Source organism: Zingiber officinale, chromosome 9B (assembly GCF_018446385.1).
Source record: "Zingiber officinale cultivar Zhangliang chromosome 9B, Zo_v1.1, whole genome shotgun sequence".
Taxonomy (NCBI): domain Eukaryota; kingdom Viridiplantae; phylum Streptophyta; class Magnoliopsida; order Zingiberales; family Zingiberaceae; genus Zingiber; species Zingiber officinale.
The window spans coordinates 12,462,845-12,485,672 of NC_056003.1; the positions used below are offsets into that span (position 1 = coordinate 12,462,845).

General features: G+C 37.1%; 3 protein-coding genes across 4 annotated transcripts; 1 reads left to right on the forward strand and 2 right to left on the reverse strand.

Moving 5' to 3' along the window:
- Window positions 1–1,888: 1,888 nt before the first annotated feature.
- On the reverse strand, window positions 1,889–6,406 carry LOC122022617 (NAC domain-containing protein 82-like). The gene is made up of 6 exons (XM_042580651.1): window positions 6,336–6,406; window positions 4,867–5,333; window positions 4,462–4,739; window positions 3,100–3,405; window positions 2,708–3,016; window positions 1,889–2,583 (listed from the first exon to the last, which is right to left on the reverse strand). Exons 2-6 carry the CDS (start codon window positions 5,021–5,023, stop codon window positions 2,497–2,499), a joined length of 1,137 nt encoding a protein of 378 aa, XP_042436585.1. The 5' UTR covers window positions 5,024–5,333; window positions 6,336–6,406; the 3' UTR covers window positions 1,889–2,496.
- Window positions 6,407–7,985: 1,579 nt separating this feature from the next.
- LOC122023510 (probable pectinesterase/pectinesterase inhibitor 51) lies at window positions 7,986–10,216 on the forward strand. The gene is made up of 2 exons (XM_042581637.1): window positions 7,986–9,259; window positions 9,356–10,216. Exons 1-2 carry the CDS (start codon window positions 8,239–8,241, stop codon window positions 10,027–10,029), a joined length of 1,695 nt encoding a protein of 564 aa, XP_042437571.1. The 5' UTR covers window positions 7,986–8,238; the 3' UTR covers window positions 10,030–10,216.
- Window positions 10,118–21,250, reverse strand: LOC122023511 (snRNA-activating protein complex subunit-like). 2 transcript variants are annotated; one of them, XR_006123164.1, is made up of 11 exons: window positions 20,855–21,250; window positions 20,712–20,767; window positions 20,561–20,627; window positions 19,240–20,478; window positions 14,416–14,715; window positions 13,995–14,318; window positions 13,834–13,924; window positions 13,016–13,111; window positions 12,633–12,758; window positions 12,287–12,550; window positions 10,118–10,485 (listed from the first exon to the last, which is right to left on the reverse strand). XR_006123164.1 is itself a non-coding variant. In XM_042581638.1 (11 exons), the coding sequence occupies exons 1-11, from the start codon at window positions 20,999–21,001 to the stop codon at window positions 10,204–10,206; spliced, it is 1,479 nt and encodes a 492-aa protein (XP_042437572.1). In that variant the 5' UTR covers window positions 21,002–21,250; the 3' UTR covers window positions 10,118–10,203. The 2 variants fall into 2 exon arrangements, 1 of the variants encoding a protein (XP_042437572.1); XM_042581638.1 differs by lacking the exon at window positions 13,995–14,318 and having other exon boundaries at window positions 14,627–14,715; window positions 19,240–19,447; window positions 20,426–20,478.
- Window positions 21,251–22,828: the final 1,578 nt, after the last annotated feature.

Here is a 22,828-nt window from a genome sequence, read left to right on the forward strand (position 1 = left end):
GATGTTAGATTGTTTTGTCCCAGTTGATGAAAATATGTCCTCAATCTTAGGTAATCGTGGAGCCATAAATTCATGGATGGCTTCAACCCAGTTGAATCTAGCAAGATTCTCAAAATCATCTACTATATCTATAAGACATAAAGGGACCTTATATGTACTAGAAAAAAATAAGACACAAACAAATATATACAAAATATAGAATTTACAAAATAATAAAACATCATCTTCTCCTTCAACACGATTGTCATAAAATTTAAGCAACTCCTTAATTCTTGATCTAGTAGCTTCTTTTTTGTTTGAGAAGTATGTTAGAAAGAGGTCACCAGATGCTTTAGTTGAATTCATCGGAATTGAAGCTCCTCAATCTGCAATACCAAGCAGCAATGAAACATCTCTTTTTGTGAAGCCAACCGGAGCACCTGACCAAGTTAAATGATTATTAGACTTCTACCAACAAATACAAAAGTATCAGGTCCAACGTGGGCCTGATACGATATCATATGAAGCACACATTAGGCCTGCTATTGTATCGTATCAAACCCACGTTGGGCCTGATATGGCATCGTATCAGGCCCACGATGGCCCTGATGTGATATCGTATCACGCCTACGTTTAGCCAAAGATTTAATTTTACCATACAACTACTTTGTGATTAAAATACGAAATTATATATTGTACCTAAGAATCTAAAGGTTTGACTACTTGAACCCCAATTTTAAAATATATTGGCCAAAATCCCACGGATGTGCTGCATATCTTGTATGTCCAAAAAAATACTAAAGGGTGACTATTTGATCAGCGCTATGTGTCGGTCATGTAAAATAACAGACCCTTGATGTGTTCCTTTCTTCGTGGATGCTTGAAAAAAACTTTTAAAGTGACCTAGGACACTGTTCCAATACAGTTTCTGCCCAACGTCAACTGAACCCTACACTTTATAAAAATTAAAACATTTTAATCATACTAGTTGAGCTTCTCAAAATCATAGAGTTTGTAAAATGATACATTTACAGCTAATTGATGTGGAGAGGATGATGATACACCCGATCGACTTCTTTGGGTCATTATGAGACGAGATGATTGACGTAAACCCTAGAACCCTTCACTGGCACCTCACGAACAATCCTGGTTTTTGGCACTGAAATACTTGATGCCGCTTGAGAAACACTCGAGGTCACTAAACTAGGGTTTCACAGGAGGGAAAATTTCTCCACAGAATTGGATCTGCACTCGCATGTTATAAAGGAGGGAGGTAGACAAATGATCGAAGTTATTTTTTTAAAATCATAGTTATTCAAAAAGTGGTTCGGATGTCTGGGAACTTGACTACTACACAGAGGAGATTGACGGAAGGGTTATATTGAGTATTACACATCACTTACCTGCGTCTTTTGATATACACAAAACAGTGATGCGCCTTTTGGTAAATACATTATACCACGTACGTCTTTTGATAAATTACCGAAGAGAGTTTGATTCTAGTTATCGAAAATTTCTATAGGATTGAATCGGTAATAAATGAAAGGTAGAGACACCTGGACTAATAAGAGAGTGAATGATGATTTAAGTTACATTAGCACTTTAGCTATTAATAGAATTTAGAGAAACATAAAGTTTGACTTGGCATGACTAAATTAGTTGACTCCTGTGCCATTAGAAGCCGCGAAGAAGTTGGACCAGAGATGCTTCAAAAAAGGCAAACAATGTGTGCTGTTCTTCACTCTTATACGGCTTCAGGTCACCAAAATTAGTAGAGGACTTATGCTATCCAGTGTGATAGCTAAGCATTTTATAAATTAAGAGCATAATAAAGAAATAATGATATGTTTTAATTAAGGTAAATTAAGATTAACAATCACATTGAGAAAGTAGTAATGAAATCTAGAGGTGATTAAGAAGAGATAAATATATTATTTCCGGATTCGAATACAGATCAGGACATAAGTTGACAATTCATCACTTGGTTCTCTTGCCAGGCAAGTGTAAAGAGTAATGGCATAAAGCAATAGAGAGAACCCCAGGACTCGTCAATTTTGAGAGATGCATTGTAAATGCTGAGACACTGAGCCAACAAACACAGCAACAGATAAGATATCTGTTTATGTCCAGCTGTTGATTCGGGTGTACATAGGATACGGTATTTTGAATCGAGAGAGCGGCGGAAGCTTTCTTCAGACGATTGTGTCTTCTGCAAAGGAGGAGCACAAGCAGAATCGTGCAGCAATATCGTGTTGCTTTGCCTGTTGGCCATCATTTATTAGAACAATTGGCATCTCTCATGGATTTTTGCCTGGCTATACAACATAGAAGGAATATGACCAGCATGAAAACTTAAATATTCTTCAAAGAACAAAGTTGTGCTGTGTTGAGTGCAGAAATTCGAACAGACTCAGGAAAGCCCCAGCTCATATTCAGCAGAGGCATCTGGGTGGGTAATGCTTCAGGAGTTCTCGAAAGTCTTAGGATCATTCATGAAGATTTCTGATGTTGAATGCCTCAAATGAAAGGGTTGCTGAAACTGGCTAGAAGGAATTCAGATTCAAGAACATCTGGGTGATAGGTAAATCTTCCAACATCTTCATCCTGTAGATACCAAGATAAAGGAAAATAGTCAGATTTATAATCAAACAGGGCTTTCAATTCAGAAAAAAAGATGAATTGATCAAAGAAACCAAACATAAAATAGACTGAAATCGGTTATAAGAACCTGTATACTAATTGGAGGTTGTTCATTGGTAATTTCAGCCACAGGAACCAGATTATTATGCATGGATGTTGATGCAACAGTCAGCAATGTAGATTGATAAGGATCACTATCCTCGGGAAACCAAAAATCAGTGAGCTCCACATACTGCTCATTTTCAAGTTCTCGTAGCATAGAAGACAAGGCAGTTTCATTGAGAAGGTCTGTGGAAGGCGTGTTGCCAGAAATCAGTTCCTGAAAATATGGATTTTCCTCAGGATCTACCCAAGAAGTTTCATTGATATTCACATCAGGAAAGGCTGAATCAGAGATCTGCAAGATAATTGTTACAGATCGTCACACGCAATAAGTAAACATGTATTTGATATAAGCACTGGAAGAACAATGTCAGATACCTTGTCATGAGCATCCTCTCTAGGCGGAGAGCTATAAAGAATCTCTAATATTTCATCCAGCAGTATTCCATCAACTTCAAGATCAGGGTCGGAAGATGTCTCACTGACTGTAGAAGTCATAGTTTGCTCAGTGACAGGATTAAACGAAGTAGTCTGAACACCTAAGGATTCTGGACAAAGAGAGAAGAAATCCTCGGTAGTTGTGTCATCATCATAATCCTCTTCATTAAATGGTGCACCATATTGCTCCCCAATTTTAGGACCTGAACCACTTTTCTGGAAGATTTTGCAGATTACATATGCATCCTGTAGAGAAAAATGAGTGATGAGTTACATAGAAGAATAACTATAATCAGGCAACACTGAAAATGACACTTCAGAGCACAGAGTGTAAATGCAACCAGTATTTTTACACAGATGGTCTGCTTGAAGGTTTATGAAGCTATTTGGCAGATTATGCAGATGTAGGTCCTAGACAAAGGCCTCAACTATGACCAATGCTCAAATTAAGAACAGTTAATGTGTGATGTATTCAGTGCCTAATATCTGAGAAAAGTTGCTGCCTAGGATAGAATAGACATCTATAATTGTCCTGGCATCTATTTCATAGGTCACCATGCACAAGAAAGCTGTTTATGCAGTAAAAATCCAAGAAGCAAGACAGATTTTACCAATTCGAAACTAATCTCAATTGATTGGTTTAAACTACTTAATAGGAGCCAACAGCTATAATCAGAAATCATCAATAAGAAATATATCCAAATAGAACATTAATTAAACATAGAAAACCTAAGTCTCGAAATACCTTTACGACAAACAAATCAGCTTCCTAATGTGAAGCATTGCAGTGCATCTGTACATCTTTTGTCTCATGTAGTAAAGTTCCTCCATTTGTCACCTATTCTACTGAACATTCCAATAATCCAAGAAAAACTTATCATCAACGGGAATAGATTCATGGATGAGTGAAAATTACGTGACACATGCCAATATGCACCTTCACAAAAGTCTAGTTCTAGTCTTGATCATTCTAGGATTTTCTACCTGTTCATCCCTTTTGAATTGAAAATTTGGTCTTATTGCTATGCATTGAAAATGTTCCTTTGCAATGCAGATTCGAAGACCCAATAAAAATAACATTTAGCCTGTACATTGACCTTCCTAATGGTGGAACAATTGCATGGTAGGCTACAATGCTTACTTGGACACGGACACAAGGTTACTAGACAATACACTAAACAAAGAATGTTAACTGGAGCATATAATAGCAGAGCACTAACATTGTATAGGATACTATCAATTGAGAACATATCAGAAAGAGCATTAAAGATTGTTTAAATAATTTTGAAAATCAAGCACAACCTGAAAGAATCCAGCATCAACCAATTCCTTGCTTTCAAGTCTGTACTCATACATCATCCAGTCAGTCCTGCTGCCTTTAGGAGGCTTTCCTACATGAAAAACTAAAGATTTTCTCATTCCAATGGTAGAAGAGTTGTGAATTATAGCTTTATCCTTTCCAGTAGCTTTCCAGTAACCATTTTCAGTTGTGCGTTTTGCTCTAGAGCCGTTAGGATATTTTCTATCTCGAGGACAGAAGAAGTACCACTCCAGATCTTTGCTACGCAACTGAGATTTGTCTGTATATAAAAATAAGTAGCCTGCTTAGAAACAATGGCAATTTGAAGATAAAGGAAGAAGTATAGAATGGAATACGTATTCATGTATTTGTGTATGTGATAAAAAACAAAGAAGACATGAGGTTACCTGGGAGATCCCACGGAGCAAATTTGTACAATTCAATTTCAGCAATAGCTTCAAAACGCAAAGGCTTTCCCATTAGTTTCCTTTTTAAGTAGTACCAAACAAGTTCAACATCAGTTGGATGGAAGCGGAAGCCTGGGGGAAGTTTAGTCTTGGCCATGATGATGTGATTCTTCACAGTATTACTAAAATAGATTTAAAAAGTGATTTAGTAGAACTTATAAGGACCTATCCACAACTTAATGGCAATGACAATCTCAGCAATCTTAGAACTGGATGTTTCACGAGGTCTTTGTATATCTAATAAATCCAGTTTCAAGACAAAATCTCAGTATTTATCAAATCCAGTGGCGAAATATTATTCGATGAGAACACCTCAGCCGCCTACGGCATATAAACCAAAAGTTACACCAAAGAAACCAAGGATATTCCTTTCTGATGTCAAAATACATTGATAAAGAAGCAGAATCCTGCAAGTAAAATCTTAAGTTAGGTAACGTTCAACAATCATCTATGCTTCCAAGATGAAGATAAGTGATAAGAAAGAAAAGAATGAACTGAAAAGATTATTCCCAAGTGAAAGTGAGATGTAAGATTTACCAATAACAATACATTTATCTAAATATTTAAACATATGTACACTAATTATATTGAACAAAGCCTTGTTACATGTTTGTGACCAAGCTGAAAAATAACTTTAAATGAATGTTTGGAACAATGAGTGGAACCATAGCAACATAATATATTAAAGAAAACAGAACAGAACAGAAGAAAAAAAAAATCCTGCGAGACACAACCAAAGAGATGTTAATCACCAAATAAAATTGGAATGTATAAAACAGTAGAAACATTTAACAGGAAATAGAATCAGAGCTCTAACATCAAGAAAATAGAACGAAGTAAATTTCTTATATATTCGATGATACACTATAAGAGATTGAAAATGAATCATAAATAATCAACTCGAGCTCAAAGAGATCTACTTTTCTGGATTTTGAAAGCATATATCCTGAATTCAGCTGAGAGACATAACTAATAATAAACCAGCAAACCTAAATTCTAATATGAGGTACCTAATCAACCCTCAGGTCAAAGACGTCTATGAAGAAGCAGGTCTAGAAACTATTTTCCAAAATAGATCCAAACGATTTGGGATAATCATCACAAGCAACAAACGCTCGGAAGACTCAAATTTTACAAGCGTTGACTTCAAACTTAAAGTCAATCGATCAATTACTCGGAGTTAGCATGATTAATCAACAGATCTAAGAACATGCAAACTCTTTAAAGGGTTACCAATCTAAATCATAGCCAAAGCGACGATCGGTTCAGAAACGCCTCGTAATAACCAGAAAAAAGGGCAAAACTCCCAATTTTTCGATTAGAATAAAAGGGCTAACAGAGATCTACGATTGGCAGACCAATAACAAATCATGTTCGCAAAATTAGGAATTCAGGAAGAGAAAACTCACTCCTGGGGAACCCGATCGAAGCTTAGTAAACGCGCCGCCCTCGACCCTGTGGGTGAGGCGTGGCAGAGAAGGAAAGGGCTTTATATAGAGAGAAAAAGCCTCAGTTTTTGCATAGGCACCCATGCGATTTCAAGTATTATACATAATTCCTTACTTAATGAGGAAGTTCCGAAGTTCTTTGAAAATTTATATCTAAATCACCTACTTAAATTTAAAAATTATCAAATCACATATATAATTTCATTTTCTGCTTCTTGAATCGATTACTTATGTATAACAATTGATTCAAGGCATTATTATGTTGATGAGTGTCTAAATCCATTATTACATTGTAGTATTTGATTAAAAAAATTAATTTATATTAAAAAATTATTACTTTTAATATCACGTATGTAAATAATATTTGAGGACATTAAAATAATCAGAAGAACTATACAAGAATATAAAAATTGATTTCATATTATTCCGAACTTAAATTATATTTTCAAATGTTATATTGAGAGTAATAAATTTTTTTAATATGAATAGAAGTTTTTGAGTGCATTCGTATTCAAAAAAAATTGATACTCTTAATATAACATATGGAAATTATACTTGAGAGCGTAGATATAATCAATAGAATTAGACGAACAAAGATATGATTATATGTCATTTCAAACTTTCTAAATATATAGTCGATTTTAATCAAGTCCTATATATTTGTCTAGTTCTCTTAATTATATTTATATTTTTAAATATTAATTTGATACATTATATTGAGAATAATAATTTTTTTAACTAATTTCTTTTAACTAGTTTCTGATCAAATTAAATTTCATAAATAGATTGCTATATTATAGCAATAAATTGATGAAATATTACACAATCATATAATCATTCTTAATTAATAGGTATATTTACCAATAAAAGGTAAAATAGATATTGAATACATGATTTATTAATTTTAAAACTTTAATTTATATATTCCAAAGTGTAGTTGCATGTTAGTAATTTAGAATAAAAGAACGAAACTTGTAATAAAAATATCACTAGTTTTAAAAAAATCACATATAAAGAAGATAATAATATGGAAATTTGAAGGACGTGGATGCCATTTGATAATTGTGGCCGGTAGGAATAGGGATCAACTCCAGCTCATACTATTCGTCGAAGACACGAGCCTGGGGTGCCGCGTGGCAAGATGTGGTTGGAGGCTGTGTTTTGATTCGTTCAACCAATTACGTTTTGTATTCAGACGTAACTTTTTGTCTACATTTTATATAAAGGTTTTGCTACATTAATTAATTAGTTTTTATTTATTTTACTTATAATTATTTTCTTTTAAATATTGTGCTGGTTTTATGAATTGCTTTCCTACAAGGCTACAAAATTCTCTCCTTTCCATCCAAAAATAAATAAATAAATATGACACGAACCCGTCTATTTTAAGCTGTTGCAATTAAGGAATACTATGACTTCCGATTTAACATATTATAGTAAGCACTAGATATTAAAAAATCATCTTCATACTTTCCGAATTTGGTGATCTGATAATGTGATATCATAAGAGTTTTAACAATGTGAGGGGAAAAAAAAACAGTAAAGTTGTGTGGAGCACCAAAGGAACGCTGTTTGATCCGTTGTCAAAAACAGCAGAATAATTGCAAGCAACAAGAAGAAAAGGACGAGCACTGAAAGCTGTGTTTTCCATTCCTCCCCTGTTTTCCACTTCCGGCCATCCATGACGGCAGTGGAAGGTAGGCATGCCTCCCACTTCCCCTGTTCCTCACGCGATCGCCAGTATTCTTCGTCAATTATGGTAGGTTTCAATTAGTTATCCGAAATTGTTTTCCCATTTTTTATTATTTTGGGTCTCTAAATCCAATCTTTGGTAAGTGTTCAATCGATCGTCTTCTACAAAAGGATGTCCTTCTTGGTTTACGTCCCATTCCACTTCTCCGCCATGGCTTCCTCTCTCCTTTACTATTTGCTGCTGTTTTTTCTTCTTCTCTCCACGAACGTCAGTGGCCACCGCCACCATTCGCATCATCGGCGAGCGCCAGTTCTCCCCGGCAATGGAGGGGATGTTTCTGCGGCCATCAACCTGGCCTGCCGCGCCTCACGCTTCCCGGATCTCTGCGAGTCCGCCCTCTCCTCTCTCTCTTCGTCCCTTCCTCCGAACCCCGACGCTGCTGACCTCATTCTCGCCGCCCTCGCCGTTTCCTCGGACCGCACAAAGACCGCCCGCGCCACCGCCGAGGACATCCTCGGAGCCTCTGCCTCCGACCTCAACCGCACCGCCGCCGCCCGAAACTGCCTCGAGTTTCTCTCCCTCGCTGACCACCGCGTCGGGGTCGCCTCCTCGGCTCTCTCCGCCGGCGACCTCGCCGGCGCCCGCCTCTTCACGGGCGCCGTCGCGCTTCACCAGTACGACTGCTGGTCAGCCTACAAGTACGTCAGCGACACCCAGCAGGTGGTCGACGCCATGGCTTTCCTCTCCGACCTCGCCAACGTCACCGGCAGCGCCGCCTCCATGATCGCCGCCCTGCAGCGCTACGGCGGCAACACCTCGCTGTGGGCTCCGCCGCAGACGGAGAGGGACGGGTACTGGCCGGACGTCGCGGCAGCTGCGCCGCCGCCGGAGGGGTTCGGCGCGGGTGTCGCTGGGAGTTGTTTCTCGGGGAATCCGGACGCGACTGTATGCAAAGACGGCGGCGAAGGGTGCGACTTCACGACGGTGCAGTCGGCGGTGGACGCTGCGCCGGTGAACTCCCAGCAGCGGCACGTGATCTACATAAAGGAAGGGGTGTACGAGGAAACGGTGAGGGTGCCGCTGGAGAAGCCCAACCTGGCGTTCGTGGGAGACGGCATGGGCAAGACCGTCATCACCGGCTCCCTCAACGCAGACACCCCCGGCGTCTCCACCTACAACACAGCCACCGTCGGTGAGCAAGACGTCACATATTTTTACAAATTCTATCGTAATGTCAAATATTTCTATCTAAATTTAAAATACCAAATCTATTCTTTATAAATTGCAGGCGTTCTTGGCGATGGCTTCATGGCGCGCTACCTGACCTTCGAGAACACGGCCGGGCCGGACGCCCACCAGGCGGTGGCATTCCGGTCCGGCAGCGACCAATCGATCCTGGAATCCGTCGAGTTCCTCGGCCACCAAGACACTCTCTACGCCCACTCCCTCCGCCAGTTCTACAACACCTGCCGCATCGCCGGCACGGTCGACTTCATCTTCGGCAACTCCGCCACCGTCTTCCACGACTGCCTCCTCGTCATCCTCCCCCGGCAGCTCAACCCGGAGAAGGGGGAGTCCAACACCGTGACTGCCCACGGCCGGACTGACCCTGCGCAGCCCACCGGGTTCGTGTTCGAGCGGTGCACCGTCAACGGCAGCGAGGAGTACATGAGGCTTTACAGGTCCAAGCCGGCGGTCCACCAGGTCTACCTGGGCAGGCCGTGGAAGGAGTACTCAAGGACAGTGTTCATCAACTCGCACCTGACAGAGATCGTGAGGCCGGAGGGGTGGATGCCATGGAAGAATGACTTCGCGTTGGCAACGCTCTACTACGGGGAGTCCGGCAGCGACGGGCCAGGGGCAAATGTGGCTGCGAGAGTGCCGTGGAGCAGCCAGATTCCGGCGGAGCATTTGGGAGTGTACTCTGTTGAGAACTTCATACAGGGGAATCGATGGATTTGAAGCCCGCACAAGTTGCTGTTACTTGAGAATCAAAGAAAGGCGTGATTGGGGCCATAGCCAAAATCAAACAAAATAATGATACCAAGTAGATGAAAGCATGTCTTTGAGCCCCTTTCAAAATTTCAAACCAAATAAAATTGAAAAGGGCGAGGGAATGAACCATTAAGCATATGATTATTCGTGAAAATAATCAAATACAGTGTGAGGGTATAACAAGGAGTTGTCCTCCTTGTAATGAAGTAGAAAATAGCATTTGATGCAGAAATAACAAGGGTTCTTTGGAGCCCACTTATCGTCGACTGTCATCTTTGTTGCAATATATATTTCACAGACTGAGCACTTCCTGTAGCGTGGTCGTAGTGTAGAAGTAAGGAGTGGGTACTCGGCCCGATTCTGAACATCTTCGGGATGGATCAGTCTCATGTCTCTGATCACTATGCTGTGCTTGCAGTTGCCCTGATCAATTCCAAGAAACTAATGAGACTGCAACTATAGAACCAGGAAGGTTATGGTATATCTGGAGCAAGTAACTCAGAATGATATTGCATGTCGATGAAAAATGCCTCTCATAAATTCGATCATGAACCAAAATGATAACAATAAATAACAAAAACAATATAACCAAATTGTGTAGCAGACCTCATAAACATAAAATGGAGTGAATTAAAGAGAGAGATACAATGTCCAGTTGACGTGTGATAGAAAGTCTAGCTCGTCAGGAATTTGTAGCTATTTATTTTATGGGATTCACTATTCCATTTAAAACAAAAAAAAACCAACTAAACTAAGATTTTCAGTTTGATTTAGTTCAGATTAAATTAGTTTAGTTGGATCCAAATACAAGTAGAAGTCCTGTCCTGCTCTAGTTTAAGTTATGTCAAAGTCATAATTTTTGCATTTCATCACAAGGCTAAGGGCTTGTTATGCAGTGGTTAGATAGGTAGCACAACATGCATATTAAAAGGTGCATATCAAACAATTGGTAGTATAGAATGCAAACCAATTAGATGCATTGAACTGATTGCAAGGCAAGAAACAGTTCTGTTTCAATTGATGCAGGGAAAAATTACCCATCTGCCAATCGACCAAATTGAAACCAAAACCAAATAGGCAAAATCAGAACTTGATAATCATGCATTGCTCCTAAAAGCTTGAGCACCAAGGAGACAGATGCAGCTGCTTGGCACAAGCACTCTCTCTCTCTCTCTCTCACACACACATTGATCTGATCATGCAAAGAACAATCTCTCACTATCTCACGCAGAGGAAGAAGATAGGTGAAGAGGAATCTCAACAGCAACCTTCCAGCACTCTTTTCCCGATTAAATATCAAATTGGAGAAAACAAGAAAGACTCAAGTCCAAAGACAAACAAATAAATAAAACTTCAATTACACCAGTGAGCACTCATCTTAAAACCTGATTAATCTTTGTTCATTCAACTACAAACTAAAACGAATTTAGACTCAGTTACCGACAATAAAATAGGAAATTTGGCTTAGCTTAGACATAGCAATTACAGTATTAAATTGAGGAATAATATAGTTATACAAATTTTTCTATGTATTATTAACTCGATGACTTATGAAATTAATATATTTCAAATTTTGCCAGTAAATAGGTCAAGTGGGAGGAATAAAGGTGGCATTGGTCAAAAACAAAGCAGGCATGACCAATCCAACACTAGGTCAGCACTAACATTGTTATGTTTTAGCTAGAGATTGGAGCAAGTAGAAAAACCAAAATGTTGAACCTCAGTATGAAATTGTGAATTTTTAGAAACAAATGAAGGGGCATGAACATCTTACATCTCAATACTAAATAGAGAAAGTTGAAGTTTTGGGTATTGATCCAATATATATAATGTCAATTAAAAATGCAATGTGGCTTGTGCACTGATACTCCTTTCCAAGACGTGGATAAAATAAAGTCCTGATAGATGTTGAACAACTTACTATGGATATCACAATAGATGAACTAAATAGAAATAATAAAGCAAATTCCATCGTGCATTAGGTTAGAGATAGTACATATACAGAAGTTCGGATCAACAGAGTATTGAATCAATTCTTCAAAAGCATGGATTACGCGAAAAAAAGATAATTATAAAACCTTTTGTGAGGAGAGTTCCATTGATGAGGTTTTGAGCAAATATTTTTTTACTAACATTATTTTAGTAAGAAGCAATGGAGAAACCCCAAGTTTTGATGCAACTACTTGAGCCTAATTAAACCTGAAAGAAAGAAAACATTTCGCACCTGGTGGCAATAGAGATAACTAGAACCCAATCTGAATCCTCCGAGATCAGAAAATCTAGTCTTATGCATATCCACAGATCTGAAATTAGGTAAGCTTGAGACTTTCATGTCCCCTAAAAGCTTCTTTTGTTCTTTCTTCAGCCCACCAGACAAGATGTAATCCCATTTTTTAACTGCCTCGTCATTGTTATTCTTAAGCCAATCAAATATAGGTTTGCTATAGTCAATAGAAGAAGGATCCGTCAAATCATTGCAAAAGGTATCCTGCAGGAAGGCCAATCTCTATATAGTCAACTACTGTATAAAATCAGGAATAGCACAAATCAGAAATAGGGAAAGCTGTTACTTCAATAAGGAAATATCCAGAATTATCATGCACCCCTGCTGTATCCATCAATTTATTGGTCAAACAATATATGTGATTCTTCAATTCCGAAAGGGTTTGGCTCCCCAAAGCTAAAAATTCTTGGTTCTGCATGACATTTCAGTGTTTATTAGAAGTATTCTAGTGAACCATGGAAGTCCTAAACTATATAAGCAAAAGTTTTTGAAATTGAAATTTTATGACGAAATTATCTACTACATAAAAAAATGCTTTACAAAAACATTGATCACAAGTTATTGCAACTGTCATGCCATAAAATCCACATTTCTGAAAATTATACATTATTTGTAGGGAGTATCATCACTTCTAGTGCTAAGAACCATATAAAAGACACTCATTTTTACCTTTCTCCATTTATATTGATTGTCATATATTTCCAGGCAAAGAACCATCTCAGGAAACTGCACTGGAACATATTCTTGTGATTTGACAGATTTTACCTGTCCAAAACAATGCACAAACAAATTCAGAAAAATGCCTAAACAAAAATATGAAATTGATAATTTATTTAAGAAAAACATTTAACTAATCCATTGGCAACAATAATAGAGCCTTAATCAATGTGTTCACTGGCATATTATAACTGTGCCATTGATAGTTTGAGCTTTTCTTTCATGGTTCTATTATAGGAAAAATTATGCTTAATTTTGATCTAGGCTTAAAACTGATATTAAATGGCACTAATCAGGATCATAAACCATTCTGCAATGTTGGGTTGTTTACCATATTGACTGATTACAAGGAACAAAGGATCCTGAATGAAGATTAAGATACTCAACTTTGAAATGTACAATAAACAATAGAACAGAGAATCACGACAGGAACAATAACCCCAATTTGACATGTTGGATTGTCTACCACAGTTTCCAAAGCAAAGAAGGATCAAAAATCAAGAGGGGCTTGGATTATGCTTTCAATTCCAACATAATAAGAAGTCCAGAATCTGCACTACCTCTAGACAATGACTGGCTAACGAAAATGACAATTGTTATATGATCAAAAGAAAATCAAATTAATAAGTATACTTTTGCAATCAGATGGCCGAAAATACCTCAAACTAAGAAAAGAAAATTTAAGAAAAGGTTTGTCTTTCTTTAAAAAAAGATGCAGTGCCATACATCTTACAAGCTAACACAGTAAGATAAATTGTTTGGAGCCAAACCTTGACAGGGCGGGTTATGAACCTCAAGGACTTCATCTTCTTAAGTTTCTGTGAGGATGAAACTATTCCTTCAGGAAACTTTGAGTTGCCACTGCATAAACAAAGCTCAAGATGAAAAGAAAAATGTAAAGCACAGAAAAACTTTGATATTGTTTTTTTACCTAATCTATCCTACCCTACTGTCAACCACTAGAGCTACCATCAAGTGCACAACTCACTGGCAATCCTCTGAGAGCATCCATTCCACATAAAGCGGACAATTTTAGCTTCATTCTCCTTAAACATGAAATATGGTATTAAAATGGATGTCTGTGGAGGAACAATATCATGGAATTTTGAATAAAGTTCATATGAAATTAAATAGCTGATGGCTTATTTTGAGTTACTTAAATATAAGGCTGACTTTTTCCAAACAATTATTACAATACTACCAGTTGTTTCCTATTGGCATTCCTTTCAGATGTTACAGAAGATTTAATTTTTTTCTGCAAAACATAAAGAGTATACATGTCATCAAAATGTACAAGTCATCAATCATTACGACTACTTGAAGTGTCTATGCCTATTAGGCAATCTACATACATGTTGAAACACCCTGAAATCCTTCCAAGTTGCAAGTGCATTTCTTCTATGGGAGCATAAAAATCACTGTTCATCTTCATAATTCATATACTTTCTCAACACAAAAGCATTCATGAAAAGGCAGGATGGTAATAAAAGAGATGTGCTTAACTAAACAAAGGTAGTTATTCATCCATTAAAGATCAAGGTGCTAAAAAGGTGGCAAGCTTACCTAAATGAGTGCAATCTGGCTGCTAGTTTATCCTCATCCTGCCTTTGCTTTATCTTTGCAAGTTCATCCACTTTTGTAAAAAAAATCCCCTGAGGAAAGTAGCATCCTTTTAAAGTTTCCAAGACAAATAAAATTGAAAACAAACTCAAAATATTCAAGGAAATAAATATTCTGATACCAAAAATGAGTCAACTCAAAATATGAAATAAACAAAATTACAAACTAGAAAAGAAACCAAATTAGATCAAGTTCTACTAAAATTATCTTACACTCTCAACAACGTAACTCCCAATTTAAAGCAACTTTAAATAACTTAACAAGATCTACCACCACCAACAACGACGGCTATATAGATCCTTCTGTGTCATTGGGCTCTATCTCTTACTGTATCATCTCTATACTTAAATAATTTTTAGCTTATTTTATTGTTGCTAACCAAGGTTTGTTTTTTGTCTTGTCAGGCAACTCCACCTTTCTAGTCGGGCAGTGGAAAAATCCTAGTGAGTGAAACTAGGTGAAAGTTCTGTTGAGTGAAGTCAGGGCCCTAGTGAGTGAAGCTAGGCAGTTGGAAAGGCCTGGTGAGTGAAGTCATGCACGTGGAAATCCAGGTGGGTCAAGGTTGACCGGACACCTGGTGTTGTGAAGTCCAAGTAGGTCAAAGGAGTGATCGGATACTTGGCACAAGAAATCCAGATGGGTCAAGGATGACCAGACATCTAGTGGAAGAAAGTCCAAGTGGGTCAGGGAGGACCGAACACTTGGCACTAGAGAGTAAGTCCAAGTAAGTAAAGGATTGACAGGATACTTGGCACAAAGGGAAAAGTCCAAGTGGGTCATAACCGGACACTTAGTGAAGAAGTCCCAACAGGTCAAGGTTGACCAGATGCTAGGCAATGAGGAGTCCCAACAAGTCACGGTTGACCGGATGTTGGGTAAAGGAACCCTAGACTTCAGTTTGGAAGTTAGGGTTTGGTAATCGACTAACCTAATTGATTACCGTAACTTAATCGATTAAGCTATGTTTGCGAAGTCGACAGAAAGTTTGGTAATCGACTAACCTAGTCGATTACCGTAGCTTAATCGACTAAGGTAATCGATTAAGCTAGGATTTCATAATGCGAGTTTGGTAAGCGATTAAGCAGGGAAGCTTAATCGCTTACGGTTGTTGTCGCGCGAACAGAAAGCCTCCTAATCGATTAGCCTAATCGATTAAGAAGGCTTAATCGATTAGGTTAATCGATTAAGCTCAAAAACTAGCCGTTGTGCGACCGTTAAGAGGCGTTCGCGTGCGTTGTTTCATGATCTCTCCACTCCCTCTTCTCACGATTCTCTCAAGTGATCTCACCAGTTCTTGAAGGCTTTAGCAAAGTATTGCTGCACTTCCAAGGTCAAGAGGCGTTCCACACAAGAAGAAGAAGCTAACTAGGGTTTTATTTGTGTAAATCTTGTAAGATTTTCTTTGTATTCGCTTCTTCTTTTCTTCTTGTTGTATTGAGAGTTTGTACAAGGCTTCTCCGCCTTCAGTAGTTACCGAGAAGGAGTGTTTTTCATAGTGGAGAGTGTGTCGTGTGTGGATCCTTGGATTAGTCACCTCTTCTTGAGGTGGATACTAAGTAAATTCTTGTGTTAGCATTGTATGTGTTGCTTCAAGTTCTATCCACTGCATATCATCATCACGAAGCAAGCAAACAAAGAGCGACGAGCTATTCACCCCCCTCTAGCTACAAATCGATCCTAACACCTTTTATGTTTTAGAGGTACTATACGATCACATAAAACACCTTGACTCTATTCTATGTAAATCATCTCTTTCAATCCCTTTATTGTTTTGCAAAAATGATCCTAAAAGCTCTCATACAACTCATCATCTCATATATTTACAATTGTATAATTACGTCCAATATTGCTAAATTTAAATTCCATATATTTTATCTTTATTCTACTAAGCCTAAACATTTCACTTCTAGTGTTTCTATGCAAGATTCTAGTTTAACATTTACTTCTTCACATGTTTTATCTACCAAAATAATGTCATCTGTAAACAACATGTATTGCCTTGAATGTGTCAATTCATCCATGATTAGTATAAAATGATAGAGATTTAAAATTGATCTTCGATGTAACCCTATCTTTATTGGAAATGTTTCATCTTTACTAGAAGTGTTTCAATTAATTCGCCTAAAGTCTTCATATACATAACCTTAATTAGTTCAATATATGCTACCCTAAACAAGATCTAACACTTTCACAAAATTTAATTTTAAAAAGCAAGTTCCTAAACGCATTAGTTAGATTTTTTTAAAATTGTTAGATTAGAAATAATTTGAATTGATATTCTAGTTTTCTCATGATTATTTAAGCCATCATTTAATAGTAAGTTTACAATAGTAATAATATTTCTCATAATTATTTAAACCATCATTTAATAATAAGTTTATAATAGTCATAATATTTTTGTAATCATTTAAATATTATCATTTTTGTAAACTTCTATGGAAAGTGATTGAAAATTATAATTCTGGAATTTATTATAGTTGATGATGTTAGATAACTATTTTAGTTACTTTTATTGACCATGTATTTAAATCATTGTTAACCCTCATAATTATTCTTTGACTAAACCTATGAAGGATCATATTAAATAATCACAACCTCCAACTAATGAGCACAACAATCTAGGATTTGAGCAAGGTTCTTCATAATATTTCTTAAGGGGTGCAAATTTTATTACTGTTTAGTATAATTCTTTCAATATGATTTTACAATTTTTTGTTGGATGATAGCATGAAATTTATATTTATCTTATAATCGTTAATTAGTAGGTATAATTATTGAATCTGAAATTACCATGTTGCATAGTGGATCTAACATCCTATAGTTTATTATTAATTATGTCTATCTCTATTATTGAATCTTAAAAGTTAATATAACATCATAAAAACTTTCTAACATACACTAAATATTATTAAATTCATGATCTGTTCAGATATATAAATATCCTCAGTGATACATCTACATGGGATCCTCTCCAACCCCCACCCAAAACATCACAACACCTCCACCACAACTCCTCTTTGAATTAGAGATGACAGTGCTTCGCCCCAATTAAGATATGACCTGCATTGCTCATAATTTAAATGGTGTCGATGGGACAAAAAATAGCTCATACTGTCGGGCAAGGCAAGTATGGAATTGAATTTTTATAATCCACCTAATCCTATATAAATTTAGTTAGTGTTTATACATTTTATACTAATAATACAAATTATCTTTTAGATTTTATTGACCCAACTCTAATTCGACCCACACAAGAAGTAGGGTGAGGAAGGATAGGATAGGAAAAAATCCTCATATATGTCCCCTTCATTTCCTACACAGAGCAACAATGGAATTGAAAACCCTACCCTAACTGGTCCCATTCCATTACCATTTGACACACCTCAAACTCATTGACATCTCCAATTGCCAACTGCCACCCACCCACACCTCATTTCTTGGGTGGAGGATTTTTCCTCTCACCTTCCACATAAGTCGCCAATTTTTATGGATGACATTTCAAGCCCCTTCAATAGTGATATATACATAGTAATTGAAGAAAAATGCCTTGAAACTCACACCCTTCCAGAGAAATGTTTCTCTCCAAATGAATAAATCAAGCATAAAAGACAGCATCTAATGTTTATACTAAAAGTTAAATAATCCACGAACAAAGATAGACATAATAATAACAAATTATAAGATGTTAGATTCAACAATATGCTATCAATATAGCTCAAATTCAATAATTTTACCTTAACAATTTATAAATCAGATATCAATAAATCAAGCTAGATTATCCAACAAAAAAAGTAAAAAAAACAAAAAGAAATAGTTATATAAACATTAATAAAATATGAAAACTTAGAGGTGATAGGGAAGAGCCCACCCCAAATCTTATATTGATTTGTTCTCCAAAAAAATTACCTAGTTGTAATTAGTTGTATTAGTTGGCAATGAGGTTACATAACCTTTTTCTAGGCAATACTACTTATCAGTGTCACTAATTTGTTGATGATAGATTTACAAATTTTAGCAGATTATACAAAGAGATTTATGTTCAACAGATGCTAGTATGAAAGGTATAGAATTAGCGGACTTTGAACTCTGTAATGCAATTATTGTTGAGCTTTGTGCGAAAGAAAAAAGATTGTCATATGATGGATGGATTATCAAAACGAAGATATGGATCATAAGTGGTGGACATTGTCACGTGCTAGTTTAGTACATGATCACTTGCAGACTAATGAAGGAGATTTATAAACTTAGATGAATGAACCACAATTAATTTCAATTTAAGCAATTTGGATCAAAGGTTAGGCCTAGTTAGTTAATAGTTCGCTCCACTCGTTTGGCAGGATGTAACAGAAAAACTATGCCAATCGAGATTTATTCTGCATCAAAAAGGATACCTCGTCTGTTGTGCACTATTATGCACACAACAGATTTCCACCATAAAATTGTTGATATAGAACAACCAATAGGAACAAAATTTAAAGTTGAAACCTAGTAATGGAAATTTAATGGAAAATGATCAAGCACATATATCAAACTACAAAGAGAATCAATCAACAAACCTCTAGATCAGTAGCTCGAGAATCTCTATCAAAGCGCCTTCCTCTTTTTGTTCCTTTCTTCTTTTTAACCTTTTTACCCAAATCATTGGATTCATGTGCCAAAGTCTGAGAATCATTTGATATTATAGAGTGATCCAAATTTATGCATTCAGATATAGAGTTTGTCAAACAAACATTTTCCTTCTCTGAGATACAATGATCTACCACTCTACAACACAAGCATAACTCAAGTAAATAACAGTATATGAAACATAATTAAAACAGAGGAAAATTGAGTTCACATTTTCAAAGAGTCAACAAAGCTCCTATAGAGTGAATAAGTTAACATTGATGCAACAAAGTTATCCCATTCAGATATGAAACAAATTCAAGGGAAAAAAACACACTAGTTGAAGATCAATCAGCACCAAGGATCCATCAGATGACAATCAAAGAGCGAGGTGAAGAGAAATGGACCAAATGGTTCTCACTTCTCACTCTTATTTGAAGAAATTTGAGAATGGAGTGGATTGAGTGTCCACTAGTTTGGATAGGAAAGTTAGGCTCTATTTAAAAAACGAAAAAGAAAATAAAAACATTCTAGGTACACCTAGCCATTTTGTTCAAACTTCAATACATAGGCCAGTCAAACAAATTAGATATTCTGGGCAAAAACTGAAGCCCAACCTTACTGGCTAGGAATGAAACGGAACTGATGCAATCCAAGTAGGATCTTGAATATTTCATCTATTAAAAAAAGAAGAAGAAGAAAAAGGTGGGAAAACTCATAACAGCTAGATGATGCATTGCTTTTTTTAGACAACCAGATCTTATATGTATAATTTTCAAATCTCCTCAGTTGTGGATGAGAGAGGGCTAAGTAGAATTTAAGTGCTACTTCTTAAAAAGGGAACTTGTCCTCTTCACTGTATCTCTCCTTTCCCTTTCATTTCTTTTCTCTTAATTCTATATCTCTCTACCTGGTTTTTCTTTCATTTTATCAAATAATCAAGCCTAATGAAGGGGTATCATTTGGACTAAAGTCCCAAATGTAATTGCAGAATTGAATGGGTTCCGGAGGCTCCAGGATTGCAGAAGAATGATAGTGCAGCTTGTGGATTATATATCTTATTGATTTAATTGCACATGGACCAAAATAGCATGCTTCGTTTTGTGGTAAAAAAAAATGACTTTAACCTAAACTTACATATCATCTGAGCACTCTAGGTACAGTTGTGAATCGTCAAGGCAAGCAACATCCTGCAATCACTCATAAATGACGTCAACCGTTGTTGAAAACAATAACATTAGCTTAACACTCAAAGAGAACCGGAAGGCGCACCTTCACATCATCCTTAAGAGCATTCTCGACCAATTCTTCCTCCGTAAGAACCTTCAGCTCATCAACCCTAACACAAGAAAGCTATGTCATCGATACCATAAAACAGTCAAACAAGAACCAAGGGTAAAGAAAAATTCAACTTCCATCTTACGAGAGCTCATCCTCAAAATTGCATTCGCCCGTGTTAACCAACTCAGACTGCAAGCTCTGTAGATCGCAGTAATAGATCAGGGGAAAAAAAGAAGGAAAATTAAGGAGCCGGAAGCAAGTAGACCAGCCGAAACCGAGGATAACCTGGAGTTCATTGAGGACGTCGGCCTTGAAAGCAGAGACCGACATTAGCTGGCCAACAACACCAGGAACAAAGATGGGGCCACCGCGGGCGAAAGGTAGGCGGCTGACATGATCCTGGAACTGCAATTCCTCCTCCGCCGCCTCCATCACGTCCGATTCCTCGTCGTCTTCAACCGGTGTACAATATCTATCTACGTACGGGCGCAGACTGGCTGGCTCAACCACCGGTTGTTTGGTGGATGGAGTGAGCAGCGTAGTGGGCAGGCCACTCCGCCACTGCTACGATGGAAAAACCCGAAGAGCGAAGGGGGCTCGCGTGGAGATGCCTCAGAGAGTCGCAGCGAAGGAAGCCACAATTACAGCCGGCGGCAAAGCGAGGTGTCTATAATTAGGGCAGCAATTAGACCAGCAATTGGTGTCGAATATTATATAAAAGTAAATAATTTTTATATATTTAATTTTATTTAAAAACAATTCTCTCGATAAAACAATAAAATTGTCCTTGCATTTAGAAACAGATATATTTTATTATTCTATTACATGATAAATTGCTTTAAAAATATTTTGAATTTTAAATTATCAATTTAAGGGGGTGTATTAAAATTAGACTTTTAATGATTTTTAATGACTTCTAAAATTTAAAAGTGTATTGAAATTAGACTTTTATAAACTCTTTACAAATTTAGTAGTATTCAAAATAGATTTTCAAAGAGTTATAAAAAATCATTTGGTATTCAAACTTGACTTTTAAAGACTCCATAAAAATTTAAAGATATCCAAAATTGCAATAGATTTCAAAGGATTCTTAGAAAATTCTTTATATAAATTTTAATACCTTAGGTATTACCATAAAAAGTAAGAAATTATCTTCTATTTTACCTAGAGATTTTGACCGATTTTAATCGCACTAAACTCTCTCAAGACGTCTCTAGGGTTGTCTCCTCTCACGATAAAAAAAAACCTCCTCTCACGACCAAAAACTTCTCCTTCAAATGTATGATTGTTACTGTTTCGATTGTTCGTCTACAATTTTTCCCTTATTTCATAAGTACTGTTTCAATTGTTCGTCTATATATCTACAATTTTTCCCATCCCGATTGGTACCGTAAATATATCTGTCTACAGCTTCTAACATCATTTCTAACGATTAGTATATACTTTTTTCAACTATATGGGTCAACGTAAGTAGATATTGAATTATTATATGAATAGTGGAGTAAAATTTTTTGTTTGATTTAATTTTTTAGTGGGTGTTCGATTCCATTTTTTATTTTACGGAGCATAATTTGTATATGGAAAATTAATCGTAGAATTTATTATACCTCTAACGATTACCATTATATGAATAGTGGAGCAGAATTTTTAATTTTTTATTTTTTATTTTATGGAGCACAATTTGTGTATGGAAAATTATAGCAGTGCTATGCTGCGGACAAAGCCGTGCGGACCGCTGCGGACTTGCCTTCGTGGCAAAGTCCGCGTCATCGCGTGTTTAATCACTTCTCGCCACGAGACCCTGCAGAAGCCCTCATTCTCCAAATCGCCGCATCTTCCCTTCCTCCCGACGTTGCCCTAAATCGCCGCATCTTCCCCTTCCTCCCGACATTGCGCTGCAAATCCTCTTTCTGCCCCGTCTTGCCGCAAATCCTTTCCTCCCGACCGAGAGCCCGACGCTAGTGAGGAAGCTCGTCGGAGATCCTCTTCCTCCCGACGCTAGGTCACTACTCGCCGCGAAGAAGCCCTCCTCTTCCTCTTCCCTCCTGATGCTAGGGCACTGTTTTCTCATCGCTGCCCCCCCCCTAGCTCGCCGCAGATCCTATACCGGCATAAGTCCAAGTTTTTGTTCCCGATTGATCAAGAAATATATTTTTCCGCGTCATGTTTGGACCTATGCAGTGATGAACGGGATAGATCAAGTTTCTGTTTGATTTATGTTTTGTAGGTTTTTAGCTATCAGTTTTTTATAAATTGATG